This window comes from Rhinoderma darwinii, chromosome 1 (genome assembly GCF_050947455.1).
Source record: "Rhinoderma darwinii isolate aRhiDar2 chromosome 1, aRhiDar2.hap1, whole genome shotgun sequence".
Lineage (NCBI taxonomy): Eukaryota > Metazoa > Chordata > Amphibia > Anura > Rhinodermatidae > Rhinoderma > Rhinoderma darwinii.
The window spans coordinates 162,134,079-162,158,863 of record NC_134687.1 but is presented as its reverse complement, the minus strand read 5'-3'; the positions used below and the strand labels follow the sequence as shown (position 1 = coordinate 162,158,863).

Here is a 24,785-nt window from a genome sequence, read left to right as displayed (position 1 = left end):
ATTTTGACGTTGTTTTTTGAGTTTTCTTTGGACGCCGTTCATCCGGCGGTTTAATTAATATGTTCATTTTATTGGTCAAGTTGTTACGAACGCAGGGATACCATATATGTGTATGTGTGATTTGTTTTGACCATTTTACTAAATAAAACCACTTTTTGGGCCAAAAAAGTAGTTTTATTTGACTTTGACTGTAATTAATTTTTATTTTTTTTCACAAACTTTATTTAACTGTTTTACTTTTTTTTTTTTAGTCCCACCAGGGGACTTCACTATGCGATGTGCCGATCGCATATATAATGCTTTGGTATACTTAGTATACCAAAGCATTATTGCCTGTGGGTATGTTCACACGCACTAATTACGGACGTAATTCGGGCGTTTTTGCCCTGAATTACGTCCGAAAATAGCGCCTCAATAGCGCTGACAAACATCTGCCCATTGAAAGCAATGGGCAGACGTTTGTCTGTTCACACGAGGCGTAATTTACGCGCCGCTGTCAAATGACGGCGCGTAAATAGACGCCCGCGTCAAAGAAGTGACCTGTCACTTCTTTGGCCGTATTTGGAGCCGTTATTCATTGACTCCAATGAATAGCAGCGCCAATTACGTCCGTAATGGACGCGGCGTTCAAGCACCTGCACATTCCGTTACGGCTGAAATTACGGATATGTTTTCAGGCTGAAACATCCCCGTAATTTCAGCCGTTACGGACCCCCGCCGTGTTAACATACCCTGTCAGTGTAAGGGTATGTTCACACGGCGGGGGTCCGTAACGGCTGAAATTACGGGGATGTTTCAGCCTGAAAACATCCCCGTAATTTCAGCCGTACCGGCATGTGCAGGCGCTTGAACGGCGCGTCAATTACGGACGTATTTAGCGCTGCTATTCATTGGAGTCAATGAATAACGGCTCTAATTACGGCCAAAGAAGTGACAGGTCACTTCATCTACGCGGGCGTCTATTTACGCGCTGTCATTTGACAGCGGCGCGTAAATATACGCCTCGTGTGAACAGACAAACGTCTGCCCATTGCTTTCAATGGGCAGATGTTTGTCAGCGCTATTGAGGCGCTATTTTCGGGCGTAATTCGGGGCAAAAACGCCCGATTTACGTCCGTAAATAGGCCGTGTGAACATACCCTAAAACTGACAGGCAACCTGTTAGGTCATGCCTCCGGCATCGCCTAACAGGCAGATGCTGAAGGCAGACCTGGGGGTCTTTGTTAGACCCCCGGCTGTCATGGAAACCCGACGGCGACCCGCGATTTGTTTGTGGGGGCGCCGATCGGGTGACAGAGGGAGCTCCCTCCCTCTGTCAAACACATTAAATGCCGCTGTCACTATTGACAGCGGCATTTAATGGGTTAAACTGCCGGAATCGGCGCACGCTTCGATTCCGGCAGTTGCAGCAGGAGCCAGGCTGTGTATAACAGCCGTGCTCCTGCCGCTGATCGCGTGGGTACAGTCTCAGTACCCGCGCCATCACAGGACGGATATATCCGTCCTCCTGCGCGAACTAGCAGCTGCTGAGGACGGATATATCCGTCCTTCGGCGTTAAGGAGTTAAGATAAACTATTATGTAGAAGGCGCGGAGACATCAGTCACCGGTCACATGTCTGCCTCCTCGGGCAATGCATTGAAAACAAGTCACATATGAACCCCTTCCCGACATTTGCCGTACATGTACGTCATGGAAAGCATTGACTTCCCGCAAAATGCCGTACATGTACGGCAAACAGGAAAAGAGTTATAAAAAAAAATGAGAAGGTTTTAAATTAAAGATGGCTGCTGTTCATAACAGCAGGCCATCTGTACACGATGCCCAGGGGGGTGTCGCCTCCCCCCCGCATCGGCGATCGCCGCCATTGACCGGTCAATTCAGACCGGCCGTTTGCGGCTTTAGCCTATTACTGTGCCACAGGGCACAGTGATATGGTGGTGATTGGTGCTGTCTAGGACAGCACCAATCACTACCATCTTCCACGTAAAAAATGGCGGTGATGCCAGCCCCCCGATCGCTACGGTTGGTCGGTCTGCACCGACCGACCAGTCGCAGCCATGGCGGGTGTTTGAAACACCCTTCACCAGCCCTGCCCACCTCATTCCGGTTAGGAACGGTGAGCAGAGCTGGTGTGACCGTCTGTGAAGCCAACTTATCGAATCTGAGGCCTTCTGTGCTGCGATCCTGCTGTGACGTCTTCACCCGACGGCTTCCTGCTGCAGAGTGAACCGTCATCATCATCATCTGTGCTGCTGCTGATTTTTTTTTATTTTTTGCATCAGCAGCACTTGTTTTTTCCTAAACGTCTTATCCCTGTACCCTCCCATCCCCCTCCCCCTCTTTCCCTTTTTACGTCCTGCGGCTGCGGATCAGTGACCGCCATCACTGACCGCCAATTTTTGGCACAGGACTTACTTTTTTTTTGCATTTTTGCACCTCCCTGTGTGCGCCCTGCGGCCACTGAGTGCTGATCAGTGACCGCCATCACTGATCAGCATCCGTGGTAATATTTTTTATTTTTTGGCCTTTTTTATTACTGCACCTTTTTTTTTGTGTGCGCCCTGCGGCTACTGAGTGCTGAGTCTAATAATCAGCCTCAGTGGTAATTTGTTTACGCAGGTTTCTTTCTAGCCTTTTTTTTTTTTATAAAACTGTAAAAAAAAGAGTAGCATAAGGGTATGTGCACACACACTAATTACGTCCGTAATTGACGGACGTATTTCGGCCGCAAGTCCCGGACCGAACACAGTGCAGGGAGCCGGGCTCCTAGCATCATACTTATGTACGATGCTAGGAGTCCCTGCCTCGCTGCAGGACAACTGTCCCGTACTGTAATCATGTTTTCAGTACGGGACAGTAGCTCCACGGAGAGGCAGGGACTCCTAGCATCGTACATAAGTATGATGCTAGGAGCCCGGATCCCTGCACTGTGTTCGGTCCACTACTTGCGGCAGAAATACGTCCGTCAATTACGGACGTAATTAGTGTGTGTGCACATACCCTTAGAGTAGCGGACCGTTTTGTAAAAAAAATATATAGCAGAAGTTATAGCTATATATTTTTTTATACAGTTTGAATAAATTTACATCTTATAGTTAGCGTCCATTTAGTGACGGACATTCAGTTTTTTTTAACTGAAGTTCGTTCACTAAATTTTTCATAGCGTAGCGACAGTTTTAGTATAAATTTATATCTTCTAGTCAGCGTCCGTTTAGTGACGGACATTCAGTCCGTTCACTAAATTTTTGATAGCGTAGCGACAGTTTTAGTATAAATTTATCTTATAGTCAGCGTCCGTTTAGTGACGGACATTCAGTCCGTTCACTAAATTTTTGATAGCGTAGCGACAGTTTTAGAGTAAATTTACAGCGTTATAGTTAGAGTTAGTTATTTATTTGTTAGTGTCAGGTAGTCAGGAATTTTTCTTTTTCTTCTCTTTTTTTTTTTTTCAATAAATTTCATATAAACGTGTAAAAGCACAACACACAACCACATCTAAAAATAAATTATTACACGTGTTGAAGCACTACATACCCCCCTAATAAAAATGTCCCAATCATCCCAAAGGCTCTACTCCGCTGAGGAGGCATACGCCATCCTGGCCTCTGACACTGAATCGGCCAGCGAGGGAGAAGAGGAAATTGCCCCATTCATCTTGACCTCCTCCTCATCATCCTCATCCAGTGATGAGGAACCCCCACAAAGGCGCCCCAGGGCATCAGCTCAGGCAAACCCCCAAATTAGTGATATCGTGTGGAACCCACCCCCTGATAATTATGAGCCTCACATTCCGGATTTCACAGGAAGCTCAGGAATTCGGTTAGAGACTGCAGGCCTCACGGAAATTGACTTTTTCAAGGTCTTTTTCTCTGAGGATTTGGTAAATTTAATGGTGGCCCAAACAAATTTATACGCCCAGCAATTTTTAGCCCGAAACCCCACTTCATCATTTGCTAGGTGGACCCCCATAGAGGCAGCAGAAATGACGACATTTTGGGGCCTTGTTCTACATATGGGCCTAGTAAAAAAGCCAGAGATTAGGCAATACTGGAGTGCGGACATTTTATACAGCACCCCATTATACCGCATGGCAATGACCCGGACACGATTTGAAATCATTCTGAAATTTTTGCATTATAGTGATAATGCACAGTGCCCACCCCGTGATGACCCCACATACTGGCCTTTTCAAAATCAGGCCAGTCATTGATCATTTCTGCACCAAATTTCCTGAAGTGTACACCCCCGAAAAAAATATAGCAATAGACGAGTCCCTTGTACATTTTAAGGGGAGACTAAAATTCCGCCAATACCTGCCAAGCAAGAGGGCGAGGTACGGAATTAAAATGTACAAGCTGTGCGAGAGCAGCTCAGGGTACACCTATAGGTTTAGGGTTTATGAAGGGAAGGACACCAGGATAGAACCCCGAGAATGCCCACCTGTCCTGGGAGTTAGTGGGAAAATAGTGTGGGATTTGATGCACCCACTGCTGGACCAGGGTTATCACCTTTACGTGGATAACTTCTACACCAGCATCCCACTATTTAAAGAGGCTCTGTCACCAGATTTTGCAACCCCTATCTGCTATTAGATTACAGTAACGTTTTTATTTTTAAAAAACGAGCATTTTTGGCCAAGTTATGACCATTTTTGTATTTATGCAAATGAGGCTTGCAAAAGTCCAAGTGGGCGTGTATTATGTGCGTACATCTGGGCGTTTTTACTACTTTTACTAGCTGGGCGTTCTGACGAGAAGCATCATCCACTTCTCTTCAGAACGCCCAGCTTCTGGCAGTGCACGGACACAGCGTGTTCTCGAGAGATCACGCTGTGACGTCACTCACAGGTCCTGCATCGTGTCGGACGAGCGAGGACACATCGGCACCAGAGGCTACAGTTGATTCTGCAGCAGCATCAGCGTTTGCAGGTAAGTAGCTACATCGACTTACCTGCAAACGCTGATGCAGAATCAACTGTAGCCTCTGGTGCCGATGTGTCCTCGCTGGTCCGACACGATGCAGGACCTGTGAGTGACGTCACAGCGTGATCTCTCGAGAACACGCTGTGTGTCTGTGCACTGCCAGAAGCTGGGCGTTCTGAAGAGAAGTGGATGATACTTCTCGTCAGAACGCCCAGCTAGTAAAAGAAGTAAAAACGCCCCGATGTAAGCACATAATACACGCCCAGTTGGACTTTTACTTTAAACACGCCCACTTGGACTTTTGCAAGCCTCATTTGCATAAATACAAAAATGGTCATAACTTGGCCAAAAATGCTCGTTTTTTAAAAATAAAAACGTTACTGTAATCTACATTGCAGCACCGATCTGCTGCAATAGCAGATAGGGGTTGCAAAATCTGGTGACAGAGCCTCTTTAAATGCCTCTCCACCAGAAATACTTCAGCATGCGGCACCGTGCGCAAAAACCAGAGAGGCCTCTCTAAATATCTGATTGCGCAACCACTAAGAAAGGGAGAAAGCAGGGCACTACACAGCGATAACTTGTTGCTGGTCAAGTATAAGGACAAGAGGGATGTCCTTATGTTGACCACAATACATGGTTGCGGCAGCACCTCTGTACCTGTCCGAGGTACCACCACAATGACCTCCAAGCCAGACTGCATCCTCGGCTACAATAAGTACATGGGAGGGGTTGATCTCTCTGATCAAGTACTAAAGCCATACAGTGCCATGCGGAAAACAAAGGTGTGGTATAAAAAGCTGGCCGTGCACATGGTACAGATGGCATTTTATAACGCTTACGTGCTATACCAATGTGCAGGCCGGACAGGGACATTCCTTAATTTTCAAGAGGTGGTTATCAAGGCCCTTGTATTTGGGAACCAGGAAGGGGAGGGCCCCAGTACTTCTAGATGCGATGGTCCACGTATTGTACCAGGGCAACACTTTCCCGGCGAAATCCCCTCCACTGGTAAAAAGGGAAGGAGCCAAAAAAGGTGCAAAGTCTGTTACAAAAGGGGGAGAAGACGAGACAACTTATCATTGTGAAACCTGCCCCGACAAACCTGCCCTGTGTATAAAGGAGTGCTTCAAAGTTTATCACACATCCATGGATTTTTAATTGGATCATTTATTTAAATGCTCACTATACCCCTAAATAATTTCCTTGAGCGGCATGATTTCCCAAAAGGGGTCAATTTTGGGGGGTTTCCACGGTTTTGTCCCCTCAGGGGCTTTGCAAATGCAACATTGCCGCTGCAAACCATTCCTGATAAATTTGAGCTCCAAATGGCGTTCTTTCCCTTCTCAGCCTTGCCGTGTGTCCAAACAGCTGTTTATGACCACACGTGGGGTACTGTTTTACTCGGTAGAAATAGCTTTACAAATTTTGTAGAGCTTTTTCTCCTTTTGTCCTTGTGGAAATGAAAAAAAATATAGCTAAGCCTACATTTTATTTGAAAAAAATGTAGATTTTCATTTTCACGACCTACTTCCAATAATTTCTGCAAAAATCCTGTGGGGTCAAAATGCTCACTATACCCCTAGATAATTTCCTGAAGGGGTGTAGTTTCCAAAATGGGGTCACTTGTGGGGGGTTTCCACTGTTTTGTCCCCTCAGGGCTTTGCAAATGCGACATGGCCTCCGCAAACCATTCCTGCTAAATTTGAGCTCCAAGTCAAATGGCGTTCCTTCCCTTCTAAGCCCTGTCGTGTGTCCAAACAGCCGTCTATGACCACATGTGGGGTACTGTTTTACTCGGGACAAACTGCTCTACAAATTTTGTGGTGCTTTTTTTCCTTAAGTCCTTGTGGGAATTTAAAAAAAATTAGCTAAACCTACGTATTATTGGGAAAAATGTAGATTTTCATTTTCACGTCCTACTTCCAATAATTTCTGAAAAAATCCTGTGGGGTCAAAATGCTCACTATACCCCTAGATAATTTCCTCAAGGGGTTTAGTTTCCAAAATGGGGTCACTTGTGGGGGGTTTCTACTGTTTTGGCACCGCAAGAGTCCTTCAAACCTGATATGGTGCCTAAAATATATTGTAATAAAAACAAGGCCCCAAAATCCTCTAGGTGCTCCTTTGCTTCTGAGGCCGGTGCTTCAGTCCATAAGCACGCTACAGCCACATGTGGGATATTTCTAAAAACTGCAGAATCTTGGCAATAAATATTGAGTTGCATATTTCTGTTGAAACTGTGTGTTACAAAAAAAAATTGATTCAAAATGAATTTCTGCAAAAAAAACGAAATTTGTAAATTTCACCTTTACTTTGCTTTAATTCCAGTGAAACGTCTAAAGGGTTAAGAAACTTTCTAAATGCTGTTTTGAATTCTTTGAGGGGTGCAGTTTTTAAAATGGGGTGACTTATTGGGGGTTTCTAATATAGAAGGCCCTCAAAGCCACTTCAGAACTGAACTGCCCCCTGTAAAAATAGCCTTTTGAAATTTTCTTGAAAATGTGAGAAATTGCTGCTAAAGTTCTAAGCCTTGTGAGGTCATAGAAAAATAAAAGGATGTTCAAAAAACGATGCCAAACTAAAGTAGACATATGGGGGATGTTAGTTAGCAACAATTTTGTGTGTTATAACTGCCTGTCTTACAAGCAGATACATTTAAATTGATAAAAATGCTAATTTTGCAATTTTTCACTATATTTTGGTGTTTTTCACAATTAAATACTGAATGTATCAACCAAATTTTACCACTATCTTAAAGACCAATGTGTCACGAGAAAACAATCTCAGAATCGCTTGGATAGGTGAAAGCATTCCGACGTTATTACCACATAAAGTGAAACATGTCAGATTTGAAAAATGAGGCTCTGTCAGGAAGGTCAAAAGTGGCTGAAGAGGGAAGGGGTTAATGAGCAGTTGTTGAAAATACCAGCACTTTATAATTTCTAAGAAAATAGTATAACTAGTGTACGTTTATAATTTCGGTTTCAATATGTCTTTATTAAACAGTTGAGACATCAGAAAATATGTGAACAGTTCAACTTGCAGGTAGAAGTAAATAGTTAACCCCTTCCCACCGCAGCCCTTTTTCAGATTTTCATTTTCGTTTTTTCCTCCCCAGATTCCAAAAGCCATAACGTCTTTATTTTTCCGTCGATATAGTACTATGAGGGCTTGATTTTTGCGGGACGAGTTGTAGTTTTTCGTAGCACATCACAGGTATTAATTCGTTCAACGTATTCGTTATAAGACTTTTAATAGCTTTTCATGATGTATACGTTGAATGTATACCATAATAGCCTATAGGCGACAGTTGGCCAACAGTGGCATCAGTCAACTATAGGCTATTATGGCATCCATTTAACACATAATCAAAAGCTATTATGAAGCTCATCACATATACGTTAAATGGAAGCGATAATAGCCTATGGATGGCATATGCATACATTACAGCCTCCAATTATCGTATACTCCGGGAGCTTTTCCCAGCGTATATGACAAACATAGGCAAAAAGCAGCATGTGAATGGGGCCTTACCATGACCCTGGTAGATCCATTTTACTCATTATAAAAAATTGTCCCCAATTTTTCCACATCTACTCATTATACTATGTTTTAGGTCATGAGGAAGCGGTGCCTTGTGTTTCAAGCTCAATAAGAATCAATTCTGACATATTGAAGTATAGTAGGCATGTACAAGGGTGGTGGTTCCTACTTCTTCCATTATCGGTTTGGGAATACTGGCTGGTATACATTTCATGTCTATTACAAAACCGTTACATTTGATGGGAAATCCATTTCTTTAAAAGAGAATTATATATATACAGTAGAGCATAAGTGTTGCTTTAGAGATGATTCAAATACAAATCTTAAGATTTATATAGTAATCTTAAATCTTAAGATTTAATTATTTTAACTGTAGGTTCGGAATGAAATCTGCTGTAAAGAGGTGACTGCCACATTTCTCCAAAGAGTCGAACAGTCTGGGTTGCAAGTTCTAATTGTGTTCTACAACATTTTCTGCCACTTACGATGCCGCCTACTTGAGGTCAGGATGGGAATCAGCAGGACTACTGGAGCAGAAAATTAGAACGGAGCTGGACTGAAAGATGCTTTGTGCAAAATAAAGATCTCCGAGCGCAGCAATTATGAGAAAGAAAACAAAAACAAATCATTCTCTACTCTACTTCAAAATTACTGAAGGGAGGGTAAAGGCAATTTTGGAGTACAACTTATGTATAATAGGAGATTTGCATGATGGAGTAGACTTGACGAAATCAGGATTGGAATGGAGAGCTTTTTGGCTAGGAACCAGCAATGGGGATTACTAACAACTGCATAAATATGGTTCATAGAGGTGTTCTATAGAATCGTAAAATAATCAACTGAAACATTGGAATAATTTTGTTCATCATCCTCAAAGAGCTCAGGTCACTACACTACATTATAACTAAGAACTGGAATATGATATTTTAGGCTAGGCGGAGGTCCAGATCGGAGCGGTTTGGACTCGTAGAGCAGGAGTTGAGGGTTGTGCTTGCTAACTATTGACAGTCCTAGCAACTAAAGGTCAGTGCTTAATAGATTTCATAGATACTAATTTAAGAAATAAAACATATAAAAGGACCAAAACACAGTAATCATTTCTCCTCGTGCTTTTTTTGTGTGTATTCCATTGGGTATAAGATATGTATTTAATGGTCCATATCTTACAAAAGCTTTAATGTTTTAGCCCAGCATTCCTTTCATGGTTATATAATTATATAAGTACATGATATGGTAAACTTTACTATCGTTCATGATGTTTGGACCTTGGTAGTGCTAGACATGAAACCTACATTTCACTATATCTGTAAACTATGTCCGGCTCATTCAGTTATGATAACACAATTCTGTTATGATACAGATTGAGAAGAGGATCATTCCTTCTGTTATTCATGAGTGCAATAAAAAATATCATAATATGTAAATTTTTCTGCCTAATCACCCCAGAAGAATCTTTTATCACGGTCATTATGTCACTGGATTTGGAGGTTTAAAGGAGTATGTCTCCATCCACTGGTCATAATGTTGTAGTGCAACTTATCATACAGTAGTGATTTTCAACGTTTCACAAAAACCACAAAATAACTACAGATCACAGTAGGCTCCAGCAGGGAGAGACTTTGTGATCTGCTTATTGTCAAGGGACCTGTCTAACAAGCAGGGATTGTCCAAAGCAAAGAATGGCTTTAACCCCTTCAGGACAGCCTGTTTTGGTCTTCAGGACGAAGCAGATTTTTTTCAAATCAGACGTGTTACTTTGTGGAAATAACTTTGGAATGCTTTTACCTATCCAAGGGATTCTGAGATTGTTTTCTAGTGACATTGTTCTTTATGTTAGTAAAAAAAAATCTAGTCGATAATTTCAATATTTGTGAAAAACACCAAGATTTAGAGAGAATTTGCAAAACTTAGCATTTTTCTAAATGTAAACGTATCTGCTTGTAAAACAGACAGTAATACCACACAAAATAGTCACTAGTTAACATTTCCTATATGTCTACTTTAGGTTTGCATCGTTTTTTGAACATCCTTTTCTTTTTCTAGGACGTTACAAGACTAGGAACTTTAGCAGCAATTTCTCATATTTTCAAGAAAATTTCAAAATGCTATGTTTTCAGGGACCAATTCAGTTCTAAAGTGACATTGAGGGTACTATATTTTAGAAAGTCCCCATAAATCACACCATTTTGAACACTGCACCCCTCAAAGTATTCAAAACAGCATTCAGAAAGTGTTTTAACCCTTTAGGCGTTTCACAGGAATTAAAGCAAAGTAGAGGTGAAATTTACAAATAATTTTTTTTTGCCAAAATTAATTGGTATTACATTTTTTTCTGTACCACAGAAGGTTTTACCCAAGAAACGCTACTCAATATTTATTGCCCCGATTCTGCAGTTTTTAAAAATATCCCACGTGGCCCTAGTGTGGTAATGGCCTCAGAAGCAAAGGAGCACATAGTGGATTTTGGGGCCTCCTGTTTTTAGAATATATTTTAGGCACCATGACAGATTTGAATGAGCATTTAGACCCCACAGGTCTTTTGCAGAATTTATTAGAATTAGGCCGTGATAATGAATATCAACATTATTTCCACTAAAATGTTGAATTTTTTCATTTTTACAAAAGCACCCCAATATTTGTAAAGCAATTTTTCCCAAGTACAGCTATACCCTACATGTGGTCATAAATGTTTTTTAATTCGAAATTAATTAACCCTTTCCGGACTGATCCATTTTATGCTATTTCTTTTTTGTTTTTCCCTCCCCGCTTACAAAGAGCCATAACTTTTTTTCTATCAATAGAGCGGTGTGACAGCTTATTTCTTACGGTAGGAGTTGTAGTTTCAATTGACACCATTTCAAGTACCATATAATGCACTGTGAAACTGAAAATAAAATTCTTTGCAGGCTGAAATTGGAAAAAACTGTGATTCCGCCATTGTTTTTTGGGTTTTGTTTTTACTGCTTTCACCGTGCAGTAAAAACGACAACTTATTTTTTTTCTGCGACTCAATACCATTATGGTGATACCAAATTAATAGTTTTTTTTTTTTATATTTTACTACTTTTACAAAGTAAAAACTATTTGTTAAAAAAAATAAAATTGTTTTGTTACACCACATTCCGGGAGACATCACTTTTATTTTTTAGTCGATTGAGAGGTGTGAGGGCTTATTTTTTTGTGGAACGAGCGGTAGTTTTTATTGGTACAATTTTTTGGTACGTACAACTTTTTGAGCACTTCTTGTTTAATTTTTTGGTAGAGCTAAGGTGACCAAAAAACAGCGATTTTGCTATTCTTTATTTTTCCATTCTTTATTTTTCACGGCGTTCACTGTGCGAGTTAAATCATTTTATCTTGTAATAGTTCGGACTTCTACAGACACAGCGATAATAACCATTTACTTTTGTTTTTACACATTTTATTAGTCCCCCTAAGGGACTTGAACCAGCGATCAGTAGATAGCTGGTATAATACACTGCAATACTAATGTATTGCCGTATATTGTCATTTTTACAGGCTCCAGTAACAGCGCGATCGCTGTTCCTGTCCGTTAGTCCCGTGTGTCAGCTGTAATACACAGCTGACACCTGCAGCGTATGGAGCGGGCTCAGCGCGTGAGCCCGCTCCATACATCACCCCCGCACCACGACATGCTATTAAGTCGTAGTGCGCGAAGGGGTTAATGCGCAGCAGATGGTGCGGAGTGAAAATTATAATTTTCCACTGATATGCCATTTTAGTGCACAATATGTTGTGCCCAGTTTGTGCCACCGAAGACAAATACCTCATAAAATATTAACCGGGTTCTCCAGGGTATGGCGACGCCATATCTGTGGACGTAAACTGCTGTTTGGGCACGCTGTAGGGCTCTTAAGGGAGGATGCGGCATTTGGGTTTTGTTGCGCAGATTTTGCTTGGCAACTGTTCTGTTTGAAATACCAGTAAAACCCCAGTTTATAATGTGGGGGCATATGTAATCTGTGCGGAGTACATCAGGGGCATAATAAGAGGCTATAATAATGGGGTAAATAAATAATAATCCGCAGATGTGTGGCCTGTGTCGCACTGATAAATGGTGCCCAATCTTATCCGCTTTCGGAACACTCTGCACATTTTGCATCGCCATATTCGCAGACCCAGAACTTCTTTATTTTTTCTTCACCGGAGCTGTGTGAGGGCTTATTTGTTGTGGGAAAATCTGCAGTTTTCATTGGTACCATTTTGGGGTACATGCAATTTTTTGGATCACATTTTATTACATTTTTTGGCAAGCAGGTGACCAAAAACCTGCAATTCTGACAATGTTTTTTAATTCTTTTTTTTAGAGCGTTCACCATGGGCTATAAATTACAATTTTACTTTATTCTGTGGGTCGGTACGATTACGGCGATACCATATGTATATAATTTTTTTATATTTGGCAGCATCTGCGCAATAAAATCACTTATTTATAAAAAATATAATTTTTTTGTGCCACCGTATTCTGAGAGCCATAACTTTTATTTTTCAGTAAAAAAAAGCTGTGTAAGGGCTTGTTTTTTGCGGGACGGGTTGTAGTTTTTATTGGTACTATTTTGGGGTATGTGAGACTTTTTGATCACTTTTTATTCTATATTTTGGGAGGGGTGGTGACCAAAAAAATAGCGATTCTACCATTGTATTTTACTTATTTTTTTTGCGATGTACACTGCAGGAAAAATAATATTATAGTTTTATAGTTTGGGTCGTTACGAACGCGGTGATACCACCTCGGTGTTTTTTTTTTTAACGTGTACAGTTTTTTTCCTATAATAAAAGAATTCTAGGAAAAAAAAACAGTTCTTGTTTATATAACTTGTAACTTTTATTTTAACACTTTTTGAAAACATTTTTATTACCTTTTCTTTTTTTACTTGTCCCACTAGGGGACATTTAGGCTATGTTCACACGGAGTATTTTGGGGGACTAATATCTGCCTCAAAATTCCGTTTGGAACTTTTAGGCAGATATTCCTCTCCCTGCACGCCGATTTTCGCGCCGTTTTTCGCCCGCGGCCATTGAGCGCCGCGGGCATAAAACAGCGAGAAATACGCTTTCTCCTGCCTCCCATTGAAGTCAATGGGAGGTCAGAGGCGGAAGCGCCCGAAGATAGGGCATGTCGCTTCTTTTTCCCGCGAGGCAGTTTTACTGCTCGCGGGAAAAAGACGCCGACGCCTCCCATTGAAATAAATGGGAGGCGTTCTCGGGCCGTTTTTGCCGAGTTTTGCGACGCGGTTTCCGCGTCAAAAAACTCGGCAAAATACCCCGTGTGAACATAGCCTTAGACTTGCCCTCATATGCATCCGTACATGGCAGCCCGGAGGCCATTGTCTGGCCTCCGGTTGGTGTGACAGACATCGCCAGCCGCTGCAAATGCATGTGGGGTCTGCAGATCTGCTCTAAACCGCTTAAAGGGAATGTGTTGCCAGCAAAACATGTTTTGTTTTTTTTTAGTTAAACAGTGTGTAGGTGATTAAACATTGTTCTAATTTTTTTTTTTTTTTTCACGAGTCAGGAAATATTATAAATTGGATTCAATTGGATTCTAATTTATAATATTTCCCATTGCTGGTCACTAGATGGAGCCATTCCCAAAATTGCAGCATTGCATGTGGTAAAGCAACCACATTGCTTTATGCTGCAAAATTGGGTAAAAAGCCCTCGCTCTAGTGAGCTCCCAGCATCCCCCCCTCCTTTATCCTGGCTAGTGCCGGGAGAAACGAGGGGTTTGAACGGTCTAACCTCCTACACTGTGTGTCGCCATTTTTTGAGCTAACACACAGTGTAGAAGGTTTACATACAGTAGTAAACACACACTGAAACACAAACATACATAGAAATCCCTTACCTGCTCCAGTCGCCGCCGCTCCCTCCGGTCCATCCGCTCCGTCTGCTGCCGCTGCTCCATGTGCACAAGTCCGGAAGCCGCGACCGGAAGTAGTAATCTTACTGTCCGGCCGCGACTTCCGGTCCACAGGAAAATGGCACCGGACGGCGCGCATTTCAAATTGAACTGTGTGGGAGCGGCGCATGCGCCGTTCCCACACAGCGGCGTACATGTTAGTGGATGGAACGGGCCCCGTTCGCAGTCCCTATGGGACTGGAGCTGCCGTATTCCATGTCTGTATGTGTCGTTAATCGACACACACAGAAATGGGAAAAAAAAATGGCAGCCCCCATAGGGAAGAAAAAGTGTAAAAATAAGAAAAAGTAACACACAAATTAATCCAAACGTTTTTAATAAAGCACTAATATCTTTAACATATTAAAAAAAAAATTGTGGTGACACTGTTCCTTTAAATGCGGCAATTGACCGCGGCATCTAAGGGGTTAATTGCCAAAATCAGCAATGATAGGCTGCCGATTGGCAACACGGAGAGCAGGGCAGAAACCCTGCACAGTTAACAGTCGCTGCGGTGTAGCGCCGCGCGGCGGTTAACTGTTAAAATGCGGACGTAACTGCACGCAGGTGCACAAAGTTACTCCTCACCTGGACGTGCATTCACGCCCAGGTGCGCGAAGGGGTTAATAAGAAAACCTTACAGTTACTCTATTACTCTAGTCTATTGTATAAACCAAAGATTTCCTTAACATTATGCAATTTAAAAATAAAAAGGGACACCAATTATCTTCATACCAAGTAGGGCCTCTCTTGGGTTCTGTATTCAAGGACTGCATTTTCTGATGAAGCATGTGCTTATAAGATATACATTATAGATACACCATCTAAATTAGAAAACTAGAAAAGCGGATGTCTAGTAAAATGATACAAAGATAAAAGTCTTCCTACTGTTATATATGTTTTATTGTAGTCTCTGAAACAAGAGATCAAAAGAATCCAGTTTATTTTACAAAATTATTTCAAGCATGAAAAATGATCTATACTGCATAAAAAAATGTAAATCTATTCACTCTCACGTAGTTGTTCAATGGGTAATTTCAGTTGTAGAGGACTTCTCAGCCGTCTTAAGCTTTCCTCAGTCTAGGAGAAAAAGGAAAGTATCTTGTTAAACACTTGACATTTGTGCTATGAGTAAAGGTTAGGCTGTGTTCACATCAGCGTTGGTTTCCGTTGAGGGGTTCCATCTGACCTTCATGTCGGAGGAAGCCCTCAATGGAAAGGCAAACAGAAACCATAGGTTCCATTTGCATTACCTTTGATTTCAATGGTAATGCTTCCATTGCTTACGGTTTTAGTTTGTCACAGTTTTCTAAGGTTTCCGTTCTTTTGACGGAATAGTGCAGTCCACTACACTATTAATACCGTCAAAATAACGGAAACCGCACACAACGGTGACAAACTGAAACCATAAGCAACGGAAGCATTTCCATTGAAATCAATGGTAATGCAAGCGGAACCTATGGTTTCCGTTTACGTCCGAGGAAGCCCTCAACAGAAACGCAAATGTCCGACTGAACCCCTCAATGGAAACCAACGCTGATGTGAACAGGCCCTTAGTGTAACCTGAAACACGTAAGCTATATCTTTTGTCCGTCTGCAGGCATGTTTTGAGTCAATGGAAAATTATTTTGTAAAACGTTTCAAAAAGTGAAGTCACTTTTTTTACGAGCCTTTTTTCATTCAGCAGTGTAAAAATACATCTTATATGAAATAATGGTTTTTTCCATTGAAATCAACGGGAAGCTGTTTGCAGGTGTATTTTAAGCAGATTTTGGAGCATAACACAACGGTTTTACGTTCCGACATGTGCCTTAAAATAAGCTGTGTGAACCCAAACGCTGAATCTTCATGAGGATTATGCTGGTTAAAGCCCTAAGACAGTACATATATTACAGAAGCGATCAGAAGCTATGACAAAGCTAGAATAAACCACAAAGCGAAGGCCTTCAAAATCTGTCATTTTATCCTTTAGGAACGAAACACCACATAATTCACTTGACTCCTCTTTATGTCAGATTTATTTTTTTTTTTTTAGGCCCTAGATGATTTAAATGTGCCTTGTTACATAATTTCAGAAAGGAGCTGGAATTTCTGTACAACATGTACAGTGAAGGAAATAAGTATTTGATCCCTTGCTGATTTTGTAAGTTTGCCCACTGTCAAAGACATGAAGTCTAGAATTTTTAGGCTAGGTTAATTTTACCAGTGAGAGATCGATTATATAAAAAAAAAACAGAAAATCACATTGTCACAATTATCTATATTTATTTGCATTGTGCACAGAGAAATAAGTATTTGATCCCCTACCAACCATTAAGAGTTCAGCCTCCTCCAGACCAGTTACACGCTCCAAATCAACTTGGTGCCTGCATTAAAGACAGCTGTCTTACATGGTCACCTGTATAAAAGACTCCTGTCCACAGACTCAATTAATCAGTGTGACTCTAACCTCTACAACATGGGCAAGACCAACGAGCTTTCTAAGGATGTCAGGGACAAGATCATAGACCTGCACAAGGCTGGAATGGGCTACAAAACCATAAGTAAGACGCTGGGTGAGAAGGAGACAACTGTTGGTGCAATAGTAAGAAAATGGAAGACATACAAAATGACTGTCAATCGACATCGATCTGGGGCTCCATGCAAAATCTCACCTCGTGGGGTATCCTTGATCCTGAGGAAGGTGAGAGCTCAGCCAAAAACTACACGGGGGGAACTTGTTAATGATCTCAAGGCAGCTGAGACCACAGTCACCAAGAAAACCATTGGTAACACATTACGCCGTAATGGATTAAAATCTTGCAGTGCCCGCAAGGTCCCCCCTGCTCAAGAAGGCACATGTACAGGCCAGTCTGAAGTTTGCAAATGAACATCTGGATGATTCTGAGAGTGATTGGGAGAAGGGGCTGTAGTCAGATGAGACTAAAATTTAGCTCTTTGGCATTAACTCAACTCGCCGTGTTTGGAGGAAGAGAAATGCTGCCTATGGCCCAAAGAACACTGTCCCCACTGTCAAGCATGGAGGTGGAAACATTATGTTTTGGGGGTGTTTCTCTGCTAAGGGTACAGGACTACTTCACCGCATCAATGGGAGAATGGATGGAGCCATGTACCGTCAAATCCTGAGTGACAACCTCCTTCCCTCCACCAGGACATTAAAAATGGCTCGTGGCTGGGTCTTCCAGCACGACAATGACCCGAAACATACAGCAAAGGAAACAAAGGAGTGGCTCAAAAAGAAGCACATTAAGGTCATGGAGTGGCCTAGCCAGTCTCCAGACCTTAATCCCAACGAAAACTTATGGAGGGAGCTGAAGATCCGAGTTGCCAAGCGACAGCCTCGAAATCTTAATGATTTACAGATGATCTGCAAAGAGGAGTGGGCCAAAATTCCATCTAACATGTGTGCAAACCTCATCATCAACTACAAAAAACGTCTGACTGCTGGGCTTGCCAACAAGGGTTTTGCCACCAAGTATTAAGTATTGTTTGCCAAAGGGATCAAATACTGATTTCTCTGTGCACAATGCAAATAAATATATATAATTTTGACAATGTGATTTTCTGTTTTTGTTTTTTTTTTATATATAATCTATCTCTCACTGGTAAAATTAACCTAGCCTAAAAATTCTAGACTGTTCATGTCTTTGACAGTGGGCAAACTTACAAAATCAGCAAGGGATCAAATACTTATTTTCTTCACTGTAGGTGCATACGTGTGCAATATACAGAAATGTCTCTATTGCAGTACTAGACACATATTACGTTCTGCACTGCTACATCTGTATTATATTAAAGATGCAAAATCTATCTGGCAGTCACAAAGTTTCTATAAGAATTTTTTTAACTTAAATGTATAGCAGCTCACATGTTTTTAAGGATTGTCTTGTATATAGTGTCAAACCAGACCGGCCATAAAAGCAAGTTAGGTGGGGGTCCGACCACCAATGTTGGCCAGAAGAAAAGGGCGCAAATCTCTGTTCCCGGCTAGAGAGAATAGAAATGTCAGAAATAGTCGCTCACTGTAAATTGGACTCTGACTGAGAATGGAGGAGGTCCCAAAGTTTGGATCCCAATTTAACTTGCTTTCTTGGCCGGTCTGATTAATAAGTTATAGAAGTCACCTGTAACACTCCATGTTGTAAAACTACAAATCCCAGGATGCCCCGACAGCCTTTGGCCAGAATAATAAAGCCTTTGGCATGCTGGAAGTTGTAGTTTCACAACAGCTGGAGTGCCGCAGGTTGCTGACCCCTAAACTAGAGAGAAAAAAGGGACACCCAATGTAACCAATAGGTGGCACATATATTGGTGCCCCCTCCATCATGCTTCTGGCAGGGTACAAAACAAACCAGACATATAAGCTCCAAAGAAATATTACTAGTGCAGCAACAGTGCTTTATAGAACATTAAATCTATATTTACTACAAACCTCTGCAAACTCAGTTTTCAACCTGTTGTACTTCTCAATATCAAATTTCTTCACTTTGGCTCTTTTATAGAAGATGTGTAGAAACTGACGGTTACTGACTTCTGGATATACATAGTCCTGCAATAGAGATATATACTACTGACTGGACAAATCATACAGTCAGTCAAAATGAACACTAATTCTTTAATGCACTAGAAGTAACTTACTTGTTTTCCACATTTCCTAGGCAGGTGGAGCTCATAGCTCATATAGAAAATTAAAATGCTGTTCAGCGTTTTTTTGTTTTTTTTTAGTTTTTGCTTACTCAAGTAAAGTGGTATCTTTGTTTAGGTGTGTACAAGGAGAGATATGATTTATGAACAGTAAAGCCTCATAAAATGTTATGGAAATATGAACCCAGTTGATAGGAATTGAAGTGCTTAAAGGAAGTCTGTCCCTAAAAGCATGCCAGCGGGTGACCCGGCACACTGAACTCCCTTTCAGGGTGCAGCAAGGAAGCTGTATAACACTTTCATACGTAAGGCTGCGGCCACATATTGCCAATACACAATTAACATACAGCGTTTTAGGGTTTGTTGGCTTTTTTTTCTCAGAGCATCTGACAGACACTCCTTAAAGAGGCTCTGTCACCAGATTTTGCAACCCCTGTCTGCTATTGCAGCAGATAGGCGCTGCAATGTAGATTACAGTAACGTTTTTATTTTTAAAAAACGAGCATTTTTGGCCAAGTTATGACCATTTTTGTAGTTATGCAAATGAGGCTTGCAAAAGTCCAAGTGGGCGTGTATTATGTGCATACATCGGGGCGTTTTTAATACTTTTACTAGCTGGGCATTCTGACGAGAAGTATCATCCACTTCTCTTCAGAACGCCCAGCTTCTGGCAGTGCACAGACACACAGCGTGTTCTCGAGAGATCACGCTGTGTCGTCACTCACAGGTCCTGCATCGTGTCGGACGAGCGAGGACACATCGGCACCAGAGGCTTCAGTTGATTCTGCAGCAGCATCGGCGTTAGCAGGTAAGTCGATGTAGCTACTTACCTGCAAACGCTGATGCTGCTGCAGAATCAACTGTAGCCTCTGGTGCCGGTGTCCTCGCTCGTCTGACACGATGCAGGACCTGTGAGTGACGTCACAGCGTGATCTCTCGAGAACACGGCTGTGTCTGCACTGCCAGAAGCTGGGCGTTCTGAAGAGAAGTGGATGATACTTCTCATCAGAACGCCCAGCTAGTAAAAGTATTAAAAACACCCCGATGTACGCACATAATACACGCCCACTTGGACTTTTACTTTTAAACACACCCACTTGGACTTTTGCAAGCCTCATTTGCATAACTACAAAAATGGTCATAACTTGGCCAAAAATGCTAGTTTTTTTAAAAATAAAAACGTTACTGTAATCTACATTGCAGCGCCTATCTGCTGCAATAGCAGATAGGGGTTGCAAAATCTGGTGACAGAGCCTCTTTAAGTTAAGAGAGACCATCCTGGTGACCGATTCCATTTATAGGGTAACAACTTCAAAAAACTTCTGACATGTCATAGAAGTCACAGAAGTTTTGATCAGTGGGGGTCTGAGCACGGAGACCCCAACCAATCGCTAAAATGAAGCGGCAGACCTGCTCGGGTGAGCGCTGAGCTTAGTTTTTGATGGGCTTTTCTCGGAAAGCCTAGCAATTGGTGTACGGGCTTAATAGAAAGTTTATTAGCCCATTCACCAACTGCTCGGCTTTCTGATAAAAGCCAATCAGAAACAAAAGCAGCACAGCGATCACCCAAGCGATTCTGCCGCTTTGTGTTAGCGATCAATGCGGGTCTCAGTACTCACACCTCCATCAATCAAAACTTCTGACATGTCACGATCAATGTCAAATATTTTTTGAAAGTCTAGTTTCCCTTTAAATAAAGCTCTGGTAGAATATTGTGCTTAAACAGGGGGGGGGGGTGTTGGAGGGGGTTAAGTGATATTCTTTTTGGCATTAAGTAGACACAAAATATGCCAAGATGGTTCCTAGTTCCATAACATACACAGGCATCATTTATAATTCATGTTAAGCAGACAATTCAGGCACACCCATTGCTGACAGGTGCAGAAGTCAAGAATACTTAGTCACTTTCGATATAGCACTGCCACAAGACGTCACCTTTCGAACAAGTCAGTTTGTCAAACGTTTACACAGCTAGAACTGCCCTGGTCTACTGGTCTGAGACTATTTTATGGATTTTTTTTTTCACCCCCTGGTTTCAGTGAATTGAAAGGTTATGAGACAGTAAACCGTGAAATTCTACAGAGTTGTGAGCTACCAACTTGGTGTGAAAAGTTTGGAGAAGGACATTTACTATCTGAGCATGACAAAGTCAAGTTAAATAGTTGTTTTTTTTCTGTATGGACCTTTTTTTTATTGTCTAGTTTACCTTTATGAAGCAGTTGTCCGCTTTGTACGATCCCTACTTGTAAAAAGGTCTCATCAAAGTGATCACAAAGAGTCCCCCTGCTAAGACCTTCAGCCATTAGTGATCTGTGGGGAAATCTGGCAGTAAGAGATCAATTACTCTGCAGCGCCACCACAGACGAAAAGAAGCATTACACTGTGCTCATTCATATCAATGAGTTGGCTGTGTAATACAGAATAGTACAGGTTCTCCAGAGCAAGAGAAGCTCTTCGTACCCACTCCCCACTCTAGCCAAGACATGACAATTCTGAAAAGGAGACCCCATCTATTAACTCAGAATATATAGGGTATATGAAAATGGGTTTTCTAAAACGGACAACTTCTTTAAAGAAGAATCGGAATGCCGAGTGTGAGCCTGTCCTTTATTTCCAACCTCACTTTTATACCCATATTTTTTAAATCTAGTGCAATGGCTTCCCAGGAAAGTCAAGGGTTTTAGGGTAAAAAAAAGTGTCATTAAAATACTATGAACGCTTCCAGTAGCATAACAAATGCAAAAGTAACTTTAGTCCAGAGCCAGAACTATGACAACCAGAGGTTCCACTTCTTCAGCAACATAGCCCTGAGTAGGCTCCGGCTTATGACCATATAAAGGCAAGTAAAGAAAAGTATATCCAAAATTTATGTTTTACTGTTGCTATAGATTTTTAGATGGATATGAGAATTGAAGATCTCGATGGCAGAAATGAGTCATGTTAGTATACAACCAACAACGTTATCAGTTCTGTTATAGAGGAAAATGTGTTCTATTCCAATGCTAAGATTTTTGCTTGACTATATAAGTTGCTTTTTTTAGTGTTAATATTTTAAGTGTACTTCCAATTAAGTGATTGCTCATTTTATGTAGCACTCTAGTGATATACACTATATCCTGAAGTAAAATAGACTCACCAGTTTGGTTAGAAGGAAGTAAGCGTAGAAAGCAATGGCACTTCCATAGGTAATGAAGTAAGTAACGGGTTCCATGATATCCCAAGAGTAGACCCACCAGGTCAACCAGGCCAGAGCCCCACCCTGTGTAGAAATCAACGCTAACCCAACCCACTTGAGACGTGTAGTTCTGGCCTCTGCTAGAGCCATTATATTCCTCTTCATCTAAAAAACAAAAAAAGTTAATAAAAACAAAGATCAACCATTTAAAACATGTAATACTATGCACATATGTTTATGTACTAATACAAACAACAAGCAAAAGTCTGTGGTATCGACAACAGAAAGAGCAGAAAAGTATTTTGTAAAAAAATGCAGGATCGGAAGTCATAGGTACGGTATGAGAACAAAGCTAGAGGGGTATTGTCCTTTGAACTATTCCTCAGACAAAATCACCAGGAACATCAAGTTTTAATACTTCTAGCACACTAGCAATAGTTAAAAGTGCCAAATATCTAAAGTCTGTTGTACAAAAAAAAATAAAATCACTGCATTGCCCAATTCGACACTAATAAGATCCTTCTACGGCCTGGTGTAATAATTCTTATTTGCAGTAACAAGTTGACAGTTATTGGTCTGAACGTACCATTAAGAGACACACTGGTTAGAGGTGGTTTAAGTGGGCCACATATGTGGGGCTAAACTGGAATAGAAACCTGCCAGGTACAGGATACTTCTCGGTTTACATTCTTACTCACTGGAACTTAATGACAGTGAATACAATGCTTTCGGAAAGTCTTCAGACCCTTTCACTTTTTTGACATTTTGAGGCCTTGTGTGAAAAAAAACTAAAATCCAAGTTTTTCCCATCATTCTGCAACGAATACCCCATAATGACAAAGTGAAACAGAATGTCAGTAATCTTTGCAAATTTATTGAAAAGGAAAAACAAAAATATTGCAGTGACATAAGTATTCAGACGCTTTACTCAGTACTTCGTTGCAGCACGTTTGGCAGCGATAGCAGCTTCCAGTCTTCTTGGGTTTGATGCCACAAGGTTTGCACACCTAGATTTGGGGATTTTCTGCCATTCTTCTCTGCAGATCCTCTCAAGCTCTTTCAGGTTGGATGGGGACAGTCGGTGGACAGCTATTTTCAGGTCTCTCCAGAGATGTTTGATTGGGTTCCAGTCAGGGCTCTGGCTGGGCCACTCAAGGACATTCAAAGTTGTCCCTAAGCCACTCCTGTGTTGTCTTGGCTGTGTGCTTAAAGAGGCTCTGTCACCAGATTATAAATGGCCTATCGCCTACATAATCTGATCGGCGCTGTAATGTAGATTACAGCAGTGTTTTTTATTTAGAAAACAATCATTTTTTATGGAGTTATGACCTATATTAGCTTTATACTAATGACTTTCTTAATGGACAACTGAGCGTGTTTTACTTTTTGATCAAGTGGGCGTTGTGAAGAGAAGTGTATGACGCTGACCAATCAGTGACCAATCAGCGTCATACACTTCTCTCCATTCATTTACACAGCACTTAGTGATCTAGCTAGATCATGCTGTGCAGTCACTTACTCACATATTAACGTTACCAAAGTGTCGGGATTGTGAATAGACATCGCGTCCTGGCTGGTAATGATGTCTATTCACTGTCAGGGCACTTCAGTAACGTTAATATGTGAGTAAGTGACTGCACAGCATAATCTAGCTAGATCACTATGTGCGGTGCTGCTCCATTCATCTTTCCCTCCACCCTGACCAGTCTCCTTGTCCCAGCCACTGAAAAACACCCCCACAGCATGATGCTGCCTCCACCAGGTGATAAGCAGTGCCTGGTTTCCTCCAGACAGGACGCTTAGAATTGAGGCAAAAAAGTTTAATATTGGTTTCATCAGACCACAGAATCTTGTTTCTCACAGGATCCTTTAGGTGCCCTTTTGCAAAATCCAGACAGGCATTTATGTGTCTTTTACTGAGGAGAGGCTTCTTTCTGGCCACTCTGCCATAACGCCCAGATTGGTGGAGTGCTGCAATGATGGTTGACTCTAAGTTTCTTCCATCTGCAGACAGGATCTTAGGTGCTCAGCCAGAGTGACCATTGGATTCTTGGTCACCTCTCTTTCTACGGCCCTTCTCCCCGATTACATAGTTTGGTGGGGAGGCCAAACTCTAGGGAGAGTTCTGGTTGTTCCAAACTTCTTCCATTTAGGAATTATGGAGACCACTGTGCTCTTGGGAACTTTCAATTAAGCAGAATTTTTTTTGGACCCTTCTACAGATCTGTCCCCAAAAACAATCAAGTTTCCGAGCTCTACAGGCAGTTCTTTCCTCCTCATCGCTTGGTTTTTGCTCTGATGTGAATGGTCAGCCGTGAGACCTTATATAGACAGGGGTGTGTCTTTCCAAATCATGGCCAATCAAATGAATTTACTGCAGGTGGACTCCAATCAAGATGTAGAAACATTTCAAAGATTATCTAGAGAAATGGGAGGCCTCAGAGCTGAATTTCAAGTGTCATAGCACTTTGTATATTTTAGCACAAGGCCTCAACATAAAATGTGAAAAAAGCAGAAGGGTCTTAAGACTTTCAGTTTTTAGGTGTCAAGATAACAGTGCAGTGAATTTTAAG

General features: G+C 41.6%; 1 protein-coding gene across 1 annotated transcript in view; it reads right to left on the bottom strand.

Moving 5' to 3' along the window:
• Positions 1-15,278: 15,278 nt before the first annotated feature.
• Positions 15,279-24,785, bottom strand: part of MCUB (mitochondrial calcium uniporter dominant negative subunit beta) — an 89,720-nt gene continuing 80,213 nt past the window's right edge. Inside the window, exons 6-8 of the mRNA XM_075849724.1 lie at positions 22,174-22,377; positions 18,826-18,942; positions 15,279-15,473 (exon numbers count right to left, since the gene is read on the bottom strand). Of these exons, the coding sequence (XP_075705839.1) occupies positions 15,396-15,473; positions 18,826-18,942; positions 22,174-22,377 (399 nt within the window). The 3' untranslated portion in view covers positions 15,279-15,395. The remainder of the gene's footprint in view (positions 15,474-18,825; positions 18,943-22,173; positions 22,378-24,785) is intronic.